This window comes from Panthera tigris, chromosome F3 (genome assembly GCF_018350195.1).
Source record: "Panthera tigris isolate Pti1 chromosome F3, P.tigris_Pti1_mat1.1, whole genome shotgun sequence".
In the NCBI taxonomy this organism is placed as follows: domain Eukaryota; kingdom Metazoa; phylum Chordata; class Mammalia; order Carnivora; family Felidae; genus Panthera; species Panthera tigris.
The window spans coordinates 30,948,513-30,965,342 of record NC_056678.1 but is presented as its reverse complement, the minus strand read 5'-3'; the positions used below and the strand labels follow the sequence as shown (position 1 = coordinate 30,965,342).

The 16,830-nt window shown below is 51.4% G+C and overlaps 1 protein-coding gene across 4 annotated transcripts; it reads left to right on the top strand.

The window, feature by feature from the left end:
* The first annotated feature begins 2,101 nt into the window (after window positions 1–2,101).
* ATF3 (activating transcription factor 3) lies at window positions 2,102–16,323 on the top strand. Of its 4 annotated transcripts, none has more exons than XM_042975937.1 (4): window positions 2,102–2,162; window positions 10,182–10,425; window positions 13,521–13,628; window positions 14,831–16,323. In XM_042975937.1, the coding sequence occupies exons 2-4, from the start codon at window positions 10,186–10,188 to the stop codon at window positions 15,026–15,028; spliced, it is 546 nt and encodes a 181-aa protein (XP_042831871.1). In that variant the 5' UTR covers window positions 2,102–2,162; window positions 10,182–10,185; the 3' UTR covers window positions 15,029–16,323. The 4 variants fall into 4 exon arrangements, with proteins under 4 accessions (XP_042831871.1, XP_042831868.1, XP_042831867.1 ...); XM_042975934.1 differs by lacking the exon at window positions 2,102–2,162 and adding an exon at window positions 3,268–3,356; XM_042975933.1 differs by lacking the exon at window positions 2,102–2,162 and adding an exon at window positions 3,542–4,170.
* The last annotated feature ends 507 nt before the right edge of the window (window positions 16,324–16,830 follow it).

The window sequence follows — 16,830 nt, the reverse complement described above, 5'->3', positions numbered from 1 at the left end:
GGATATAGCTCCACTTTGTCCACCACTGTTGCTACCGACTAAAGGGACAGATGGGCTCTGGCAGAGATTCAGGGGTTTCCCCCAGAAACCCCTTCTTGATTCATAAGTAATGAGACCACTGCCGAGGACTGGCTGTGTGCCCCATCCTCAGTGAAGCCTCCCAACAAGTTTATGTGTTAGCTGCTGTTACTGCTGCCATTTTCCAGCTCAGCCCGGAGAGGGAAAGGACTCCTCCAAGGTAACACAGTTGCTGAGTGCCAACTACAGCATCCAAGTCTCACCTTCCACCCTTCAGAGCCCACGGATGCGGTGTTTCCCCGCCTTTCCTGAGGAGGCCCATTTTGGAGAACCTTAAATAGTAACCCCCACATTCTAACGGACTTTATAGGAAGTGTGGGCTTTGGAAAGCAGAGTAGAGAAGAAAATCCATTCCACTCCCTTTCTGTGGCAAAGAAGCGCACGTGCCTTGCTGCTTGGCCGATTTTGTGCTGAACTTACCCAGAGCTCTGTAAGCAGATACAATCTTGGGGGTTGAAAAAGAATAATGTGGGGAGGGGAGTGGGAAGGGACTGTTCCCTGGACTAAGACACTGCTAAAACCTTTAAATATCCCTTGAACTTTTTTTTTTTCTTTTGGCTCCCTGCGATGTTTGGGTGTTTAGATTCTGTTGCCACGTGTGGGCTGTTTTTAGCTGCCTAGTTCCGTCCCCTCCCGTTTTAACTTTTTCCCCTTCCTTTTGCACATGCCCCAGCATGAAGTTTCCAATTCTTATCTCACTCAGCAAAACATACTAAGGCTGGTCTGAATGTGGATTCCCTCCACTGTTCTCCAGGGGGGAAGTTCAGCAATAGTCAAGTCTCTGCTTAACCCCCTTCCTTGGAGGAGTAACACCCTCCCCCCCCCACCCCTCCTCTACCCCCCCCCCCAATAACCCCAGTCGGGCTTCCTTCTCAGGGTGAGAGGCATTCTTTGCCTTTGTGTAGAGAAGCGTTTTGGTCCGGGGAGCTTTTCTTGTTCCTCTTCTGGATGGTACAGGCTGTACACGCTAGAAATCGGTGGAGTTAACTGAAGTCAGGGTATGGTGAGGACACACAGGACTGAGATATTGATCACTCCTCCAGGGGCACACACCTTGGGGCTCTCTTCCCTTGCCCGGCTCTCTCCCAGTCCCCCCCTCCAACGGCAGGCATTTCACAGTTCTCCTGGGGGCTGGGGGCTGGGAGCCAGGCAGAAGTAGTTTTTGTTTTCCTTGGATAAGCGTTTCATTCACGGGGTGGATTTACTCCTCTATCAAGATTCTTATCACTTTTAGAGTTTCAGTGGGAGAGCGAGGCAGAGAACGCCAGGCTCACGCTCCGGTGACCAGCTGACAGCATTTTCCATCCAGGGTGACTTGGAGATTCAAAACCAAGAATTATTTGAATGAAACAAGACCAATAAAAGGAACGCAAGGCACGATGATAATAAAAATAAAAATAAATGACGAGGAGCTGTGGACTTCTCAGTCATAATTACCCTTCTCTCGCAAGGACCAAGAAGCTGGGCTGGCTGTGTTTACCCTACGCCCTAAATTGAATTTCCCCGCAAGGACAGGATTAAAACACAAATCTGGCTGGGGTGCATTAAAATGCAAACTGGTTAAAGATTTCTGTAGGCATCTCACGAAGAGAGAAAAAAAAAAAAAAAAGAGGACGGGGGAGTTTCACCTGACACCCTCCATTTTCCTGTTTCACTTTATAATGGTGCAATTTATTCCAGGGCAATAGGTAAGTAGTATATAGATACGTAGAAAATCCCAAATAATTTTCATTTAAATTTACAAGCGTTCTTCCTTCTGGTCTTGCAGCGTTCTAGGGGTTGTGCCGACACGCCCGGGGTTTACCTGCAGGAGGGTGGAGTGTGGGGGTGTGGGGCTGGCGGTGAGGGAGTGTGGGCGTGGGGGTGGAGGGTGGGGCCGGGAGAGCCGTTACCTGGGCGAAAAGTAAAGCAAAAACAACCGCCCCGTGCTTCCCGCGCGACGTAGCTGGAAACCGGGTCAGGTACAGGGCTACATCCTCCAGGATCCTGCGTGGAACCCCTGGGCTCTCAGACCGGCTGGTGGCGGGGGGAACTTCCGAGGCTGGCCTCGGGCGTTGTCTTGGCTGCCCGGAATTTTGGCGAGGGTGTGTTGGCTGAGGTTTGGGCTTGGGGGGAGAGGAACCCGGGTGTGGGGGGACCTGCAGTTTGACCTGCAGCTCTGAGGGTCTCTGCCTCAGGCGGCTGGGCAATCAGAGGGTCTGCGGAGACGGACAGATCTTCTCCTGGGGTGCAGGACTGTTATGTGTGTAAGCGGGCGTGGCGGAGTGGGGGGAGGTGGGGGAGACCCCTCCATCACTGCCAACTGTAACTGCTTTAGGGGAGCAGGTGCGGGGGTGGGGCTGACGGCGAGGCCCAGGTTCCAAGACCCTTCAAATTCTTACCTCAAGTTACCAAAGCATGATCTTTGATCACCTCTCTCCCAAGAGGCAGGTGGAAGCAGAGGCTTCTGCCCCTGACCGTGCCCCCACTCCCCACGCGCGTACGCGGGTCCCCCCCTGCCAGGCAAGTTCGAAACTTCGCCGGCCACATGCGCGTCCACATATATTCGTCCTTGGGCAGTTGAGAAGGTCTCTGGTTCTGCCACTCTCGAAGCTGAGACAGTTGGGGTCGGGGAATCGGAAGGCGGAAATTGTTTTTAAGGTTCACGTCCAGTTCTGCTGAAGCCCCAGCTCTAATCTGAGGCCATAGGACCCACCCTTTCCCGACAACTGGGCTTGAGGGTAGAAGGGATTTCTTTTACGAGACTTCGTTTCGGCTACGGTCAGTGCGTCCCCAGTCCCGGCGGTCCTGTCCCAGCCAATTCCGCTCTCGGCGCAGAAAAACACGTGAAAGACGAAGATGGGTTTTCCCTAAACGTAGCCTAAGAGGGAGGCGACCCCCCCCCCCGGCTCGCGTAGATCAAAGCACCTTCTCTTTCCTCCTAGCCCTGGCCGCGCGGTTTCAGCCCCACTCTTAGCGCCTGTTGCCTCTGATTTTACAGCTCTCTTATCGTTCCATGCTGTGTTCGTTTCGCTGAGAAACTGTCAATTTCAAACTCTTTGTGGTTGTTTAAAAAAAAAAAAACAAAAACCCACTCCGCTCCGTCCTGGCCCTGGCCCGGGAGACGGGTTCTCCACCGGCCGGGAGGCGGTTCCACATGTGCGCTCGTGCGGGGTGCGCCGGGGCTGCGGGCGCACAGTGCCCGCTGAGCGCTGCCCTCCGCGACTGGGTTAACGGGCAGACTTCTCGCGGGCCCTGCCGTGGCGGTCACCCCCGGCGGGTAACGGTGGGGGCTCACGGTAGGGGTCCCTTGGGCACCTCTCCCACAGCGGCGACTACCACTTCTGACACTACCCTGCCCTCCATTTGAGAAGGCTCTTTTGGCGGGGGAAGGGGTATTTTCCAGAGCCTCCAGAAAATGACCACGCATTTTAGAGAAAGGTCGTGCCCGCTTCCCAGCCTCACCTAGTCTGGGCTGCGGCCAGGCCCCGCCCCTCCATCTCCCCCCATCCCCCAACTTAGCGGAGGGAGAGATGCCAGCGCAGTGGAGTCATGCCGCTGGCTTGGGCACCATTGGCTCATGCCTGGAACACGCAGCGGCGAGTACGCACATCTGGCGGCCAGCCCGGACGGCTCCGGTCCTGATATGGAGAGAGAGGGCGGGCGGGTGTGTGTCCGAGCGCGCGAGGCCGGGAGAGCGCGGCCCTGCGGGCTCCTCCCCGAGCTTGCATCACCAGTGCCCCCCTTCCCTCCCCGCTTTGGCCCCTCCTCCATCCCTCTCCCTGCCCAGCCTAGTTCGGCTGGTTCTCGGGGGAAGCTATTAATAGCATTACGTCAGCCTGGGACTGGTAACCCGGAGTAAACGGGCACACCGCCAGCTGGAGGGCTATAAAAGGGGTGATGCAACGCTCGCCGAGCCACAGTCGCACGCAGCGAGGCGCGCAGTGCACAGCGCTCTCCCGGCGCCGCCGCCCGAACCCGAGCCGACCCGCCAGCCCGCGCGCCGGCCGTGAGTCCTCGGGGCTCGCCCGCCCGCCCCGCAGACAGACAGCCCGACCCCGCCCCGACCCTGCCCGCCCTCTGGACCCTGGCCGCCCCGAGTGGAGACCGGAGGTGAGCGCTGGAGCCGAGTGAGTGAGCGCGGCGAGGGTGGCTTGCTTTCATTCCCTCGGCGCCCCTCTAGTGACCAGTCCCGCGACCCCTGCGCCCGCCCCCCGACCCGCGCGCCCAGCCTCCGGCTGCGAAGGAACTCTGGCCGAACTTCTGCCAGCCGAGGCTGCTCCACAGCGCTTCGGAAAGTTTCTCGCAAAGAACTTTCTCTTTTGACTTGGGGCGCGAAAGGTTCCCGGCGACGGAGACGTCGGGCTCCGGTTCCTCCACCGGCTCCGGGGCACTGCTCCTCTTGGCCCTCGGCGCTTGCTTACCTCTCCCGGAGCGGGCGTGGGGAGGTGGGTGCGCGGGGGGTGGCCAAGGCTCTCCGCCTCGCTGGCCCCCGCTCATCCTAAGCTCCGAGCCGGGCACCGCCGCTCCCGAGTGCAGCCTTCCCGGGGCCCGCCGAGAGGCACCGAGGCCGGGTGCCGGCGGAAGGACTGCCCCAGAGGCCGGAGCGAATGAATGGGAAAGGGACCGGCGAGCCTGGGTGCCGGGCGCGGCCGCTGGGGGTCGCCCTGCGCTCCCTGGAGCGCCGGGCCGCGGGACCGCGCCGGAGCCGGGAGCGAAAGTTAGTTGCGACGAGTTTAGAGGTGGCGAGCGCTCGGGTTGCTGTCCCGGGGCGGAAGGCGGAGAGGGCTCCCGGCACAAGCGAGCGTCCAGCCCCTGGGCCTGAGACTTCCTGTCCCAAAGCTCTCTCACACGCTTTCCCTATCTGTGACTCTTCCTCCGGCGGGCCCGCGGATTTCTCTGCTTTTCGCCCGTGGAGACCCACCTCGGAGGAAGCGAGGGTGCGGAGCCCCGTCAGATAATTGAGAGCACGCCTTTGTAGCCTGGTGGTCAGGACTCTGAGCGCTTACACTGCGCCTCGTGTCTTTGAGTCTCAGTATCCCCAGCTGGGAGAAGTGGGCCCCTCCCTCTGTTTACAAGCACCAAGTGGTGGTTGACCAGATAACCACTGAGGTTCTGTTCTCTCTGGCAGAACTTCTCCAGATTCCAGTGGTATAACTGAAAGAAAGGGGGCCGGTGAGGAGACCTGGATGATTTGCGGGGGTGGGGGAGGGGGGTGGGGGAGGGGGGTGGGGGGTGGGTCTCTGAGACCAGCTTCGGTGGCAATGAGGGGGAGGGGACTTATCCATGGGCATGTCTTCCCTTCCTTTCTTTCCATTGAATTGGTTCTCCTCTCCATTTTCATTTCACCTACTTTCTTTCCTCCTAACCATTTTCTTTTCCCTAATTTTATTACCTAGATCACATACGCTTCTTACAAATAAAGGCATGGCCAAACCCCTGATGGAGCCAGAAAAAAGAAAATGAGTGCTAGAAAATCTGGGTGGCCTCCCAATGCACGTATTTCAGTGTGGGTGACAGTCCCCTCTGTTGGGGGCTTCCCGGACTTTAAATGAAGGAGAAATTGTTCTTACTGTCCTTTCGTTTTATGTTTAGTATTTAGCGTAGAATAACGCTGCAACATACAGACTCTTGCCTTGAGGATGTTCTGGACAAAGCTTGAAGTGGCAGAGGGGTTTGTAATTGTATTGTCTGCATGGCTTCAGAGACAATGTGACAGGTCGCTCTCCAGGCTGACAGTGTGGATAAGATGTAGCCCACAGCACCTGTGGCAACAGTTGGAGCCTTCCCATTCTTCCTGTCTGAACCCCACCCCTGTCTCTCTTTTGGCCCTGTCTCTCCATTGTTCTCTTTCTTTTGTACTCCCTCCCTGCCTCAGTCCTGTCAAAGCCTCTTCTGTGGTGGATACCAGGTTACTAAGACCACTGACCCCTCATCTACCTGGCCAATGACTCTATTCTCCATTTGCCCTACTGGTTGGTCCTTTTGGGGTTGAATCTCTGTTGGTGATAAAGGAAAATGAGCAGTGGGTGAGTGGCCAACAGTTTGGCCACGGGTGGGCCACTCACCAGCTTTACGGCCCTTGTGCAAGTCACTACCTTCCAGGGTCTCCTTTTACTCAATTGCAAAATGAAGGTGTGACCTAGGTGACTCTAATATTGGGCGTTTTATCCCATTATCTAGAGCCCGTGATTTCCTCTCGTTGCAAATTGGCTGGGCATGGAACAGGGTCAATGGCTCCAAGTGTTACCCGGCTCGGGGAGGAGGAAGTGCATAGGCAGGAGACCACAGAAACCAGAGATGGTTCCATACTTGAGAACTGGTTATTTCTCAAGTGTGTAAGAGCAGTGGAGACAAGGTTTTGCCAGCAAATAAATAGTGGGGTAGAACTGACCTGGTGTGTTGGGAGCCCTGGGTCAATCAAGGTGTAAAAGAAGCTGTGAATGACCTAAATTTCATTAGGGTTCTAGCGCATTCCTGATCGATAGGGCTAACTTGCATTGACAACAACATTTTGAGTTCCCTCTGAAATGGGGAAAGTGGAATCACAGTAACAATGGCTCCTCAGTTCGGGTATAAATCCACTTTCGTGCCATTTATATAATCGTCTTAACTGCCCTGTGAGGGAGTGGGGGCAGGGGGTTTTGGTCTCATTTTACGGATAAGGAGACTGAGGCCCAGAAACCTTGAGTGGCTTGTCAGTGGGTGCTCAGCTTGTGAATGGTAGTGATAGGCCTGTTCCTGAAGCTCCAGCCTTACATCGATGATTTTTAGGGAGGCTGGGAGAAAGACCAAGATAGAAAGTTAGTGAAAGACCAGCATCGGCTTCCTATACTGTAAGTAAGATGTCTTAAGAGCAGCATTTAGTGTGAAGAGATGAAAATTAAAAGTGAAATTCAATGTAGTTGTAGCTACTAGGAAATATAATCTGAGAGTTAAATTTCCAGTTAAAGAAACACGAGTAAAGTTTCACTTTCTTGAAAATGATGAAACTACCAAAGATATGACATGGTTTCTGATTGGAGATAATGAAGCAAAAGCAAAATGCAGGTTCTTTGTAGCAAGTGTGGACAATTTTAACATCAGCGTAGAAAGTCAACTCAGAAAATCCCCAAACATATTTTTTTGTCTGCAGTGAGGGGGGAATGTTGGCAGGTCTCGACTTTCAGAAAAATTGTCTGAAGATTTAACTTCATTTTCCTTGTAGGGACACAAGCCTGAGTCTGGGCTTGATCAGACCTTAAGAGAAGGAGGAAAGGAGTCACCAGAAAGTATCTCCAGAAATTAAGCTGTAGCAGAATGCAGAGAAAGTTCAAATCTCTACAGATATAACTGCTTTACTTTCAGAAAGGCTTTTTAGCATTTTTACAGCCTGTTTCCATCCCCAAGTAAGCCCACCTAATGCTTTTCATAAAAACATTCCATACCACAGACATTCTTCAGTTTCTTTCATCGGGACTGCTGACTTTACACTAAGGAGGAAAAAACAGTCCCAAACAGCAGACCCCGAGCCCTGAGAGCCCATTAATAAACTTAGCCGGGTGGTGAGACAGAACTACACTCAACCTCAGTGGAATTCAAACTGCCCGTGTAGAGGAGAACCATCCAGTCCTCCAAACAAAGGCCAGCCCAGTGGTAGCTCTGAATTCCATCCCTGAACTACTGAGTTTTTAATAAAGTTGGTTAAGGGAGGGAAAACATGAATGCCTGGGAGAATCTTAAGCCTCTGGCTTTAGAAGGCCAGTTTTTCAGAGTTTATCACCTGCCAGAGAAGTATCCTCCCAGTGTCCTAAGATTATTCGATTACAGTGATAGAGGAACATCAGTTCTGGCTTATGACCCGGGGCTTTGGGAAGAGAATTACATACATTTCCTGGATTTCTTTGAATAGTCAGCAGTGGCATTCGTAGGCCTGGAATTCTTTTTTCCATCCGTGTACTTAAGATCTTAAGGGGGAGTTAGTTATAGGTCAGGGTGATCTATTCAGAAGTGTCTGAGATCACAGAGAGTGACCAGCCACCCTCCCACTGAGACCCCACAGAGCGTCTGTCACAGAGCCAGGCCTGGGTTGGAGGGATCCCTGGGAGGCCCGGTAAGAATATACCTCCCAGCTGCCTTTATGCTTTCCAGGACGTGTTAGTGTATTATTTCCTCAAACTCCTTGCACAACTCTGGAAAAACAAGGTGATTGTTACTGGCCTTCTTTTACAGAGGAAAAAGCAGGCACTGGGAGGTGTAATGATACCTGAGTAAGTGGACCTCAGATCTTGATCATCAGTCCCCAGTCTAGGAGTTTTGTGGATAAAAGACCCACGTACTACGACTCCTGAAATGCAGGTAGCAGCCAGAGTGTGCACGCTGGCACAGAAAGATCAGCAGTTCATTGCACAGAGTTCATATTTTCCCCATGGCTCTTTGCTTAGTCTCCTCCCCACTGTTTCAGTTCTAGGACCCCCAACCACCCCATGCCTGCCCCCGCTCCCCAAGAAGGATTTGCACTGTTTTTTCTTTGTGGGTTTTGTTTGTTTTTTTCAGTGTAGAATAATATTTTACATACTATAAATTCAGGGCATAAGTTCTGGAGTCAAACTTAGTTCTGAGTCCTGATGCTGCCTCATACTAACTCTGTGACTTTGGGGAAGTTATTTAGCTAGTCTAAACCTCAGTTTCCTCATCTGTGAAATAGGGCTGGGACCCAGCTCACTGGATTCTCATGAGGGTTAAGGGAGATAATGCACAGAAGGGTTCTGGTGTGAGGGTGGCACTCATTAAATGTTAGCGACTTACCAAAGGGCTTCCTGTCTGCTAGACCGGGCTAATGACGGCAGGTCCCCAGATTGAGAAGAATGCTCCAGGGGACAGTCTGCCTAGACTGTCATTCATTATACACATTCATTATACCTGAAGAACCGACTGCAAGGATGGGGGGGCAGGGGAAGGCCGCTGCTGGAGGGAGTATATGGCAGGAAGAGATTTATGGGGGACCATTCCAAATTGGAACCATGGAACTATTACTGTTTCTACCCTTCACTTTCCTTGCACTGTCCCTTTGGGTTCCCTGGGCTATAGAATGAGAGAGGTAGATGAGACCTCAGAGACCCTTTGATTAGACCGCTCCTTCCCCATTTCTTGTATTCAGTGGGGCAGTCTGAGGTGGTCAGTGGCCATTGGGAGCAGCTGGTGCCCAGAGCTGGGTGAGGCTCTGGGGACAGGAACAGTGGAGACTCAGTCCCCACGCTGCAGGAGCTCTCAGCCATTGGCCTGATGAAGACTGAGGCTCAGAGAACCTAGGTCACACTGTCCCTCAGTGCCAGAGCCAGTCCCAGGTTCCCCTGGGCACCCAGCCCCAGCTTTCCCAGCCGCCACAGGGCTCAACAACACCCCCCAGGAGAGGTCCAAATTCTTAGATCCTTGCTTTTCTTTTCTCTGAGGTCTTTTGCTTCAGCAGCCTTTACCTTAAGAAGGGGCCACTGGTCCCTTGAGGCGTGAATCCTGCCCCCCTCCCCCCCCCCCCCCCCCCCCCCGCCAACCCCAGCTCCTGCCAAACTGGGCTGAAGTAACACACCTGCTAGCTATAGTTACCATCCTCATTCTCATTGGCTTGGATCCAACTTCCGGAGGGAGAAGCTTCAGAGATTTATTTGCTAAATGCAAGGGTCCCCTAGTCTTTGCTTTCGCTTCTATTCATTGATTGATTCAACTTGATTTCAGATACCCTCCAAGTTTCTTTTCGAAACAGAGACTGAAAATGGAGTTACATAAAAGTCTCACTGATTTTTTTTTTTTTTCTTTCAATGCTCTTCCTCTTTCAGGACTGTTTGAGGCTGCATTTGCATATATGCACACCAGCCAAAACTAATATCTTTGTGAATTCAGAATAGTCTGAAATGCCACCCCTTATAAATTTCAATTAGGCATTTATCCACATCACTGAGCTGTGTATTTTAAGAACCTGTTTTACTCAAGACGAGGACGGCATGAAATGAAAACAAAACAGAAGCCTGAGGGCTTACGGGACTTTCCTCTGGGGGTGCGGCCCTGGTGTTGGAGGCCGCAGGTGTGGGGAGACTTGATCCCATGCCCCTAAATCCCTGAAGTAGCTTGGGTTTCAATATTTCTTTCAGCAAAATGATGCTTCAACACCCAGGCCAGGTCTCTGCCTCGGAAGTCAGTGCCTCTGCCATCGTCCCCTGCCTGTCCCCTCCTGGGTCACTGGTGTTTGAGGATTTTGCTAACCTGACACCCTTTGTCAAGGAAGAGCTGAGGTTCGCCATCCAGAACAAGCACCTCTGTCACCGGATGTCCTCTGCACTGGAGTCGGTCACTGTCAGCGGCAGACCCTTGGAGATGGCAGTCACGAAAACTGAGGTAGGTTCTTCTCGAGGTGCCTCTGCTTTCGATGCTTATTCATCATACCCCCACTGTGCCAGGCATGCTCCAGGCTGGGGACTGCACAGAGGGCAGTGACTGTGCTCATCACCACCAGGACCCAGCCGGCCAGACTGTGGAGCCAGGACTGGCCAGCCATGCCCCGCGCTGTGTTGATGCTCACAGCCCGGCTCCAAGGCCACCTCTGTCTCTGAATTCCCCCTTGAGCAACCTTTTAGAAGACACCTGGAGTAACAGACATGGCGAGGAGTCTAACGGGTGGCTGCTGGCGATGCTGTGGTGGCCCAAGGACCTGAGGTCTTGGCTATTTTGCAGGCCTTTCCCTCATGGATAAAAGATGGGAGTGTATCAAGCTTGCTTAATCGGCCCGATCACTGTCTTTGGTCAAGGGGTAGTGGAACATGGCCAAAAAGGAACTGAGTTTAAAAGGAAAATTGTTATGAATCTTCATGATTCTATAAAAGGAGGTGGGGGTAATAATGACTCTTGCATAAGATTGATGTAAGGGTTAAATGAGACCGCGTTTGTTAAGAGTCCGGCTGTTAGTCAGCATTCCGTGACGGGCAGCGGGGGCTACCATATGATGCTGCATCCACAAGGCATCATTAGAGGCATTGTTGGGCCTCAGTTAACCTCTGGAGGCCATCATTGCCTTGTTCAATCCTGGGCAGCACAAGGGGAGCCCTGAGACACACGAGGAATTTTTTTTAATTCTGTAATTAAATATCTTGAGATAACAGGATGGAATGGAAAGTAGTAAGATCCCCATAGAAGAAAGAAAAGCATTTTGGAAGGCTATTTGGAGGGTTCTTCAGAGGAAGAAGCAGGAGATGTCCAGTGCAGAGGACAGAATATTTCCTGCTCCGTGGAAATATTCCTTAAAGCCACCCAACTCATCCACTGATTCTGTGTTTACCAAGTCACCTTCTGATCTTAGGTCAATTTAACAAGTAGGTTTTCCTACTGGGAAGAGAATGCACCAGCTGACCTAGTTGAATATTCAGGTGCCCTTGGTTGCTATAATTCTCTTCTTAAAATAGATGCCAAGCCTGTGAAACCCATAAGCATCCTGTTGTACGTAGGCAGAGTGAGCCTGTTCCCCCAGATCCCAGTCACCTCTGGGGAGGCAACAAGATGGAATGAGGCCGTATGTCCAGGAGAGGACACAGTATGAGGAGCCAAAAGCCTGGGTTTACACCCGGGCTTTGTAGCCTATGGGTCTGGTAGCCATGAGCTAGTGATTCCTGGGCTTCTCTGGACACATTGCTGCTGGCCACTCTGTGCCTCATTTCCACATCAATACAGTGAGAGAATTGAACTAAATCGTTTCTGAAAGCCTTTTCCATCTCTGACAGTGTATGACTCTGAGATTTGCTCTACTTTCAAGTACTTCCTCATTTGAGAAAACCCTGAATCCTCTCCCACTTCTCCAAAAATGTCCGTAGGGTTGCATAGGAAATACGACAGTTGCTGAGTTCTAGATGAAGATATTGATGGTGAGGTTAATAATGACAGTAACTGAAGCTTACACAGCACTGACTAAACATTATGCAAAGCATTTTAATTTTAATGAAAAAAATTGTTTTAATGTTTATTTATTTTTGAGAAAGAGCATGAGCTGGGGAGGGGGAGAGAGAGGGAGACACAGAATTCGAAGCAGGCCCCCAGGCTCTGAGCTGCCAGCACAGAGCCTGACTCAGGGCTCGAAACTACGAACCGTGAGGTCATGACCTGAGCAGAAGTTGGACGCGCAACCAACTGAGCCACCCAGGCTCCCCTAATTAATATTATGTGTATATAACTAATCTAACTGATTTGACCCTCCTCACCACCCTATTAGGTAGCTAAGATTATTGATCCCATCTTACAAGTGAGGAAACTGAGGGTCACCAGAGTATTGCAATATGCCCAAAGTCTCACAGCTAATAGGTGGTGAAGCTGGGATTCAACCCAGTTTTGTTTCAACCCAAATGTCTGCCGGTATGGCTCTGAGATCCAGGATGTAAAAGGCGAAACCGCCTCTTGCCTTGCTTTCCCCTGGGGCTTTGTTTCTCTAAATCTCTGGCCTTCAGTGCAGAGCCAAGGCCGTGTCGTCTAATCCAAAGGACTTCTAATAAGACGGATCTGCGGTGATCATTGGGTCCCAGGATTTCTTCCGTTTGAGGTGTGGCTCCCACGCCCTCTCCTGCTGTCGGGAGCTGTGACAAGTGACAAGACAAGGTCTGACATTAGCAGCCTAGGCCATCACCTGCTTAGCCCACCGTGGGTGCTTCATCCTAGTCGGCCTCCAGCCTCTAAGCAAAGCCCAGTGGCCGACTTTGTGGGCTTCCCATCAGTCCTGAGACAAAGTCAGGGTCAGAGCCAACTTCCATAGAGGACCAGATCCTGAAGCAGGACAGGGTTTTATTCTTTGAGGACCCCTCACGGCAGACTCCGAGTGGGGCACAGAGGAAGAGGTCAATATTTATTTGCTGGATGAATCAATGGTTGGTTCATGTTTACCACCCACAGGTGGTACCAAGCCATGGGCTGATAATGCCGCTTTGTTTGGGCGATGCTCCTGGGTTCCTCTTTTCCGGGAGCTCCATGAGCTTCTTGTGAATTCATGAAGGAGGTGCTTTAATGCCCTGGGTGAAGATAGAGGTGAATGGGGGTCAAGTCAAAGAAAAGGCAGGAGGGAGAGGGTGGCCAGGTGATATTCCCGAAGCCATGCCTGGATCTAGGGGAAAGGACGTATTGACCAAACAGAATCTATTTCCTGCTCTAAATGATTACAGTTTTCATCCAGTAGTTATCAGTTTGAATATACAACTCATTTCAAAATCCCAATGCATTTTTGAACAAGCTGAGTTTTAATTTCTTAATATTGCCCGCGTAACTTGAACGAACGGTTCCTTGGTTTTCATTATCTGTTCGCAAGCGTGTGCGTGTGGAGAGGTTTCATGCCGAGGCCCTTAGCGCTGGGGCTGCCCTGGTTCACTCTGTGCTGGCAGTGAAAGGCGGTGTATTCAAGGCGGGTTGCATGTCTTGATCTCTTGCCTCCCATGACGTGTGTGGTCCTTTCACTCGTAAAGGTAGCCCCGGAAGAAGACGAAAGGAAAAAGAGGCGGCGGGAAAGAAATAAGATTGCAGCTGCCAAGTGCCGCAACAAGAAGAAGGAGAAGACAGAGTGCCTGCAGAAGGTGAGTCCTCCCCACCTCGCCCCCTCCTCTTGCTCATGCCTGCCCCCCACCAGCCTCATGCTGCTGTCACAAAGGGAGTCAAAAAGCCCCCTACCCAGGAGTGTTTTCTCGAGAAGGACGTGTAGCTGTAGCAGAAAGGTCACTTGATAGATGAGGAGGTAACAAACTATCAGCACAACGAAGGTGACGCTGGATGTATGAGAAGCAGGTGTGTGTGCACTGGAAGCCGCAGGCTGTCTGGTGCCCAGGTTCCCAGCAGCCCTGGCCCGTCCATACACGTCCAGCAGCTTCCAGGCTGCAGGATACATCAGCCCAGTTAAAGAAGCTTCATTCACCCGTTTTAACGAGAAAAGGAAGCTGCCAGCTCTCAACTGGCTCAGAATGAAAAGCCTTTAATTAATCTCTTCAAACAAGTTATTTCCTTAATCCGAAAGCAGTGGTTATACTTTTTTTTTTTTTTTTTTTTTTTGAGTTCTTGTGTGTTCTTAACTCTGCTGCCCTTCTTGGCTCATCCAATAGTCTGAGCTCCTGGCTGTGTTCAGTCGGCTCCCCTTCCTGAAGGGAAAAGCACGGGAGGGAATGGCATCTCAGGGCGGGAGGGTGGGCCACGGCCCTGTCCTTCCAGGCTGTGTCCTGTCCCCCGAGTGTGGACAGGCCAGGGCAGAGTCTTCGCCCAGGTTCCACAGGCCCCCAAGGAGTCTGTTGATTGCTTCGAGGAGGCGATGAAAATCGAGACACTGTATGTGTTGCCATGTACATTTTTCTCAATGAAACCAGTGACTCTCAAAAGCCTAAGCACCGTGGGTCTGCATTTCTTTCCAGCCCTCAAGGCCCATGTGGGTCCAGGAGAGCTACACATGGGCTGTTGGACTCATACAAAGGAGATCTCTGAGCCATTGGCTCTACTGCAGTGTCATTACCACGGGAGCCACAGCCCTCCCTCAACCTTGAGCGGAAACTCAAGGGCATCTCTGAAGAAGCCTTCAAGTTCAAAGGCTTCTCCGGGGGCTGGAGTCTCCCAGACCTAATGCTGCTGTCCCAGCTTTGTGGGGACGCTGTACCAGGGAGCCCACGGCACTCCCTCTGCAGACCATTCCCACTTCGATGAACCCCGATGACTGTGACCACCGCCACCCCAAGCCACCCTCCTCTTCACTGGAACCTTGGCCGCACTCCTAATAATTCTCTTGCTTGCCCCCCAGGAGTCGGAGAAGCTGGAGAGCGTGAATGCCGAACTGAAGGCCCAGATCGAGGAGCTCAAGAATGAGAAGCAGCATTTGATATACATGCTCAACCTTCATCGGCCCACGTGTATTGTCCGGGCTCAGAATGGGCGGACTCCAGAAGATGAGAGAAACCTTTTTATCCAACAGATTAAAGAAGGAACATTGCAAAGCTAAGCAGTTGTGGTATGGGGGCAATTGGGGAGTCCTCATTGAAACCTTCTACATCCCAAACCCTGAAGCCATTGGAGATCTGACTTCCTGTGCACCTCTCGCATCCCAGCAGTGAAGCACCATCGAGGCAGAAGAGCCCTTGGTGACTCAGCTGGGCCTTTCCTCTCTGCACCAGAGTGGACTTTGGACCGGGGCAAGGGCATCTTTTGTCTTAACTCCAGGATTTAGGCCTTAACCATCCTGGCTATTCTTGGATGCTGCAGATGGCCCCTGGTTAGGGTCCTGCTCATCTTTTGCCTGGATTCTACAAAAACAAACAAACAAACAAATAAAGCCAGGACTCTCACCATAGGACTCATGCTGAAGAAGTGTCTACACATTGGGTGGGTGGAGTGGGGCCACCTCCTGAGCTGCCACTGCCACTGCCACCATCACTTATAGGGACACAGAGTGAGAACGGCATTTAGCGAAGTTGTACAATGGCCAGGGTTGTGCTTTCTAGCAAACATGCTGTTATGTACAGGAATTACTGTGTGCAAGGCATTTGTTTCAAAGCTAGGCATTGTGTTCTTCTGATGTTTGTTTTGCACAACACTGGTGTGATTTTCCTCAGATCTGGTTTCTGAGGGTTTGGTGGGGGAGGCGGCTACCACCATATGCAGTGTCTTACAAAATGCTGAGGTGGCCGCAAGAGCTCATCAGCCCCGGGAGAACAGAATTCTGCTGGCGAGCAGCGTAGTTTTGTGCCAACAGAGAAAGCTGCCTTTCCCTCGGCGCCCAGGCATTAACGCAGAATTTGTGGGCATGACTGTAGGCCCTCTGTTGCAAACTCAGTTACAATGTCACAGGAAGAAAGCAGAAAGAAAGTCCAACTTCCAAAGGGTTAGGACTCTCCCCTCGGTGACTTAGGTCAGGAGTTCTTTCTAGGCCAGAAGAGCCAAAGAATATTCCATTTTCCTTTTCTTGCAGTTGAAAACCACATCCAGTGGAGACAAGTTTGAAGCCAGGTGATGCCTGGGTTTTAGCATTATTGGGTGTTAGTGGCATTGTTTGTCATGCAGATGTTGGCAGAAATCTGGCCCAGAGCATTTATAACTGTGAGAGGTCATTCACACTGGCCACAGGACTCTGGCTACTGTCTGTTTAAATTCTGATGTTTCTGTGAAATCCTCAGAGTGTTCAATCCTACTCGGTAGTATCATTACAATTTTTATGTAAGAGGAAATATTACTTATTTATCCTAGTATTCCTAACCTGTCGATATAATAAATATTGGAACCAAGACATGGTAAACTTAAGTGTTGTGCTGGTTTCTGTTCTTTTAAATGGGTTGGTTGTTGAGATTTACTCATTCCCCACGCCCTCCCTCTCCATTGAGGGCGAGGGGCATTGAGCCTAAAAATTCTCCAAGTGTCATCCTTTGCTTTTTGGCGTGCCACTTAGGTGGGACAGTTGACTTTCAATCCTGTTCCTCGGTCTATAGCATCTGATACTCAATTTCTCATTAGCAAACCCTAGAACACAGCGCCAACCGGGTATATCCTTTAGACCAACTGTTTGCTGTTTAGAGTTTGGATATACAACCTGAATTGCTAAATACCTCCGCTAGTTCCTCTGAATGTACGGATGCCTAGAACGTACACCTGTTTTCCAGCTTGAGCCCTGGACACTGTACATTCTGCCACAGAACACCTCTTAAAGTATCTACTTGATTACAGCTATTGTCTCAAATATGTGCCTTATTGTTGCAAATACGTATTTCGAATGTGAGGAAAGAATGGAGGGGGGAAGAGAGGGAGACAATA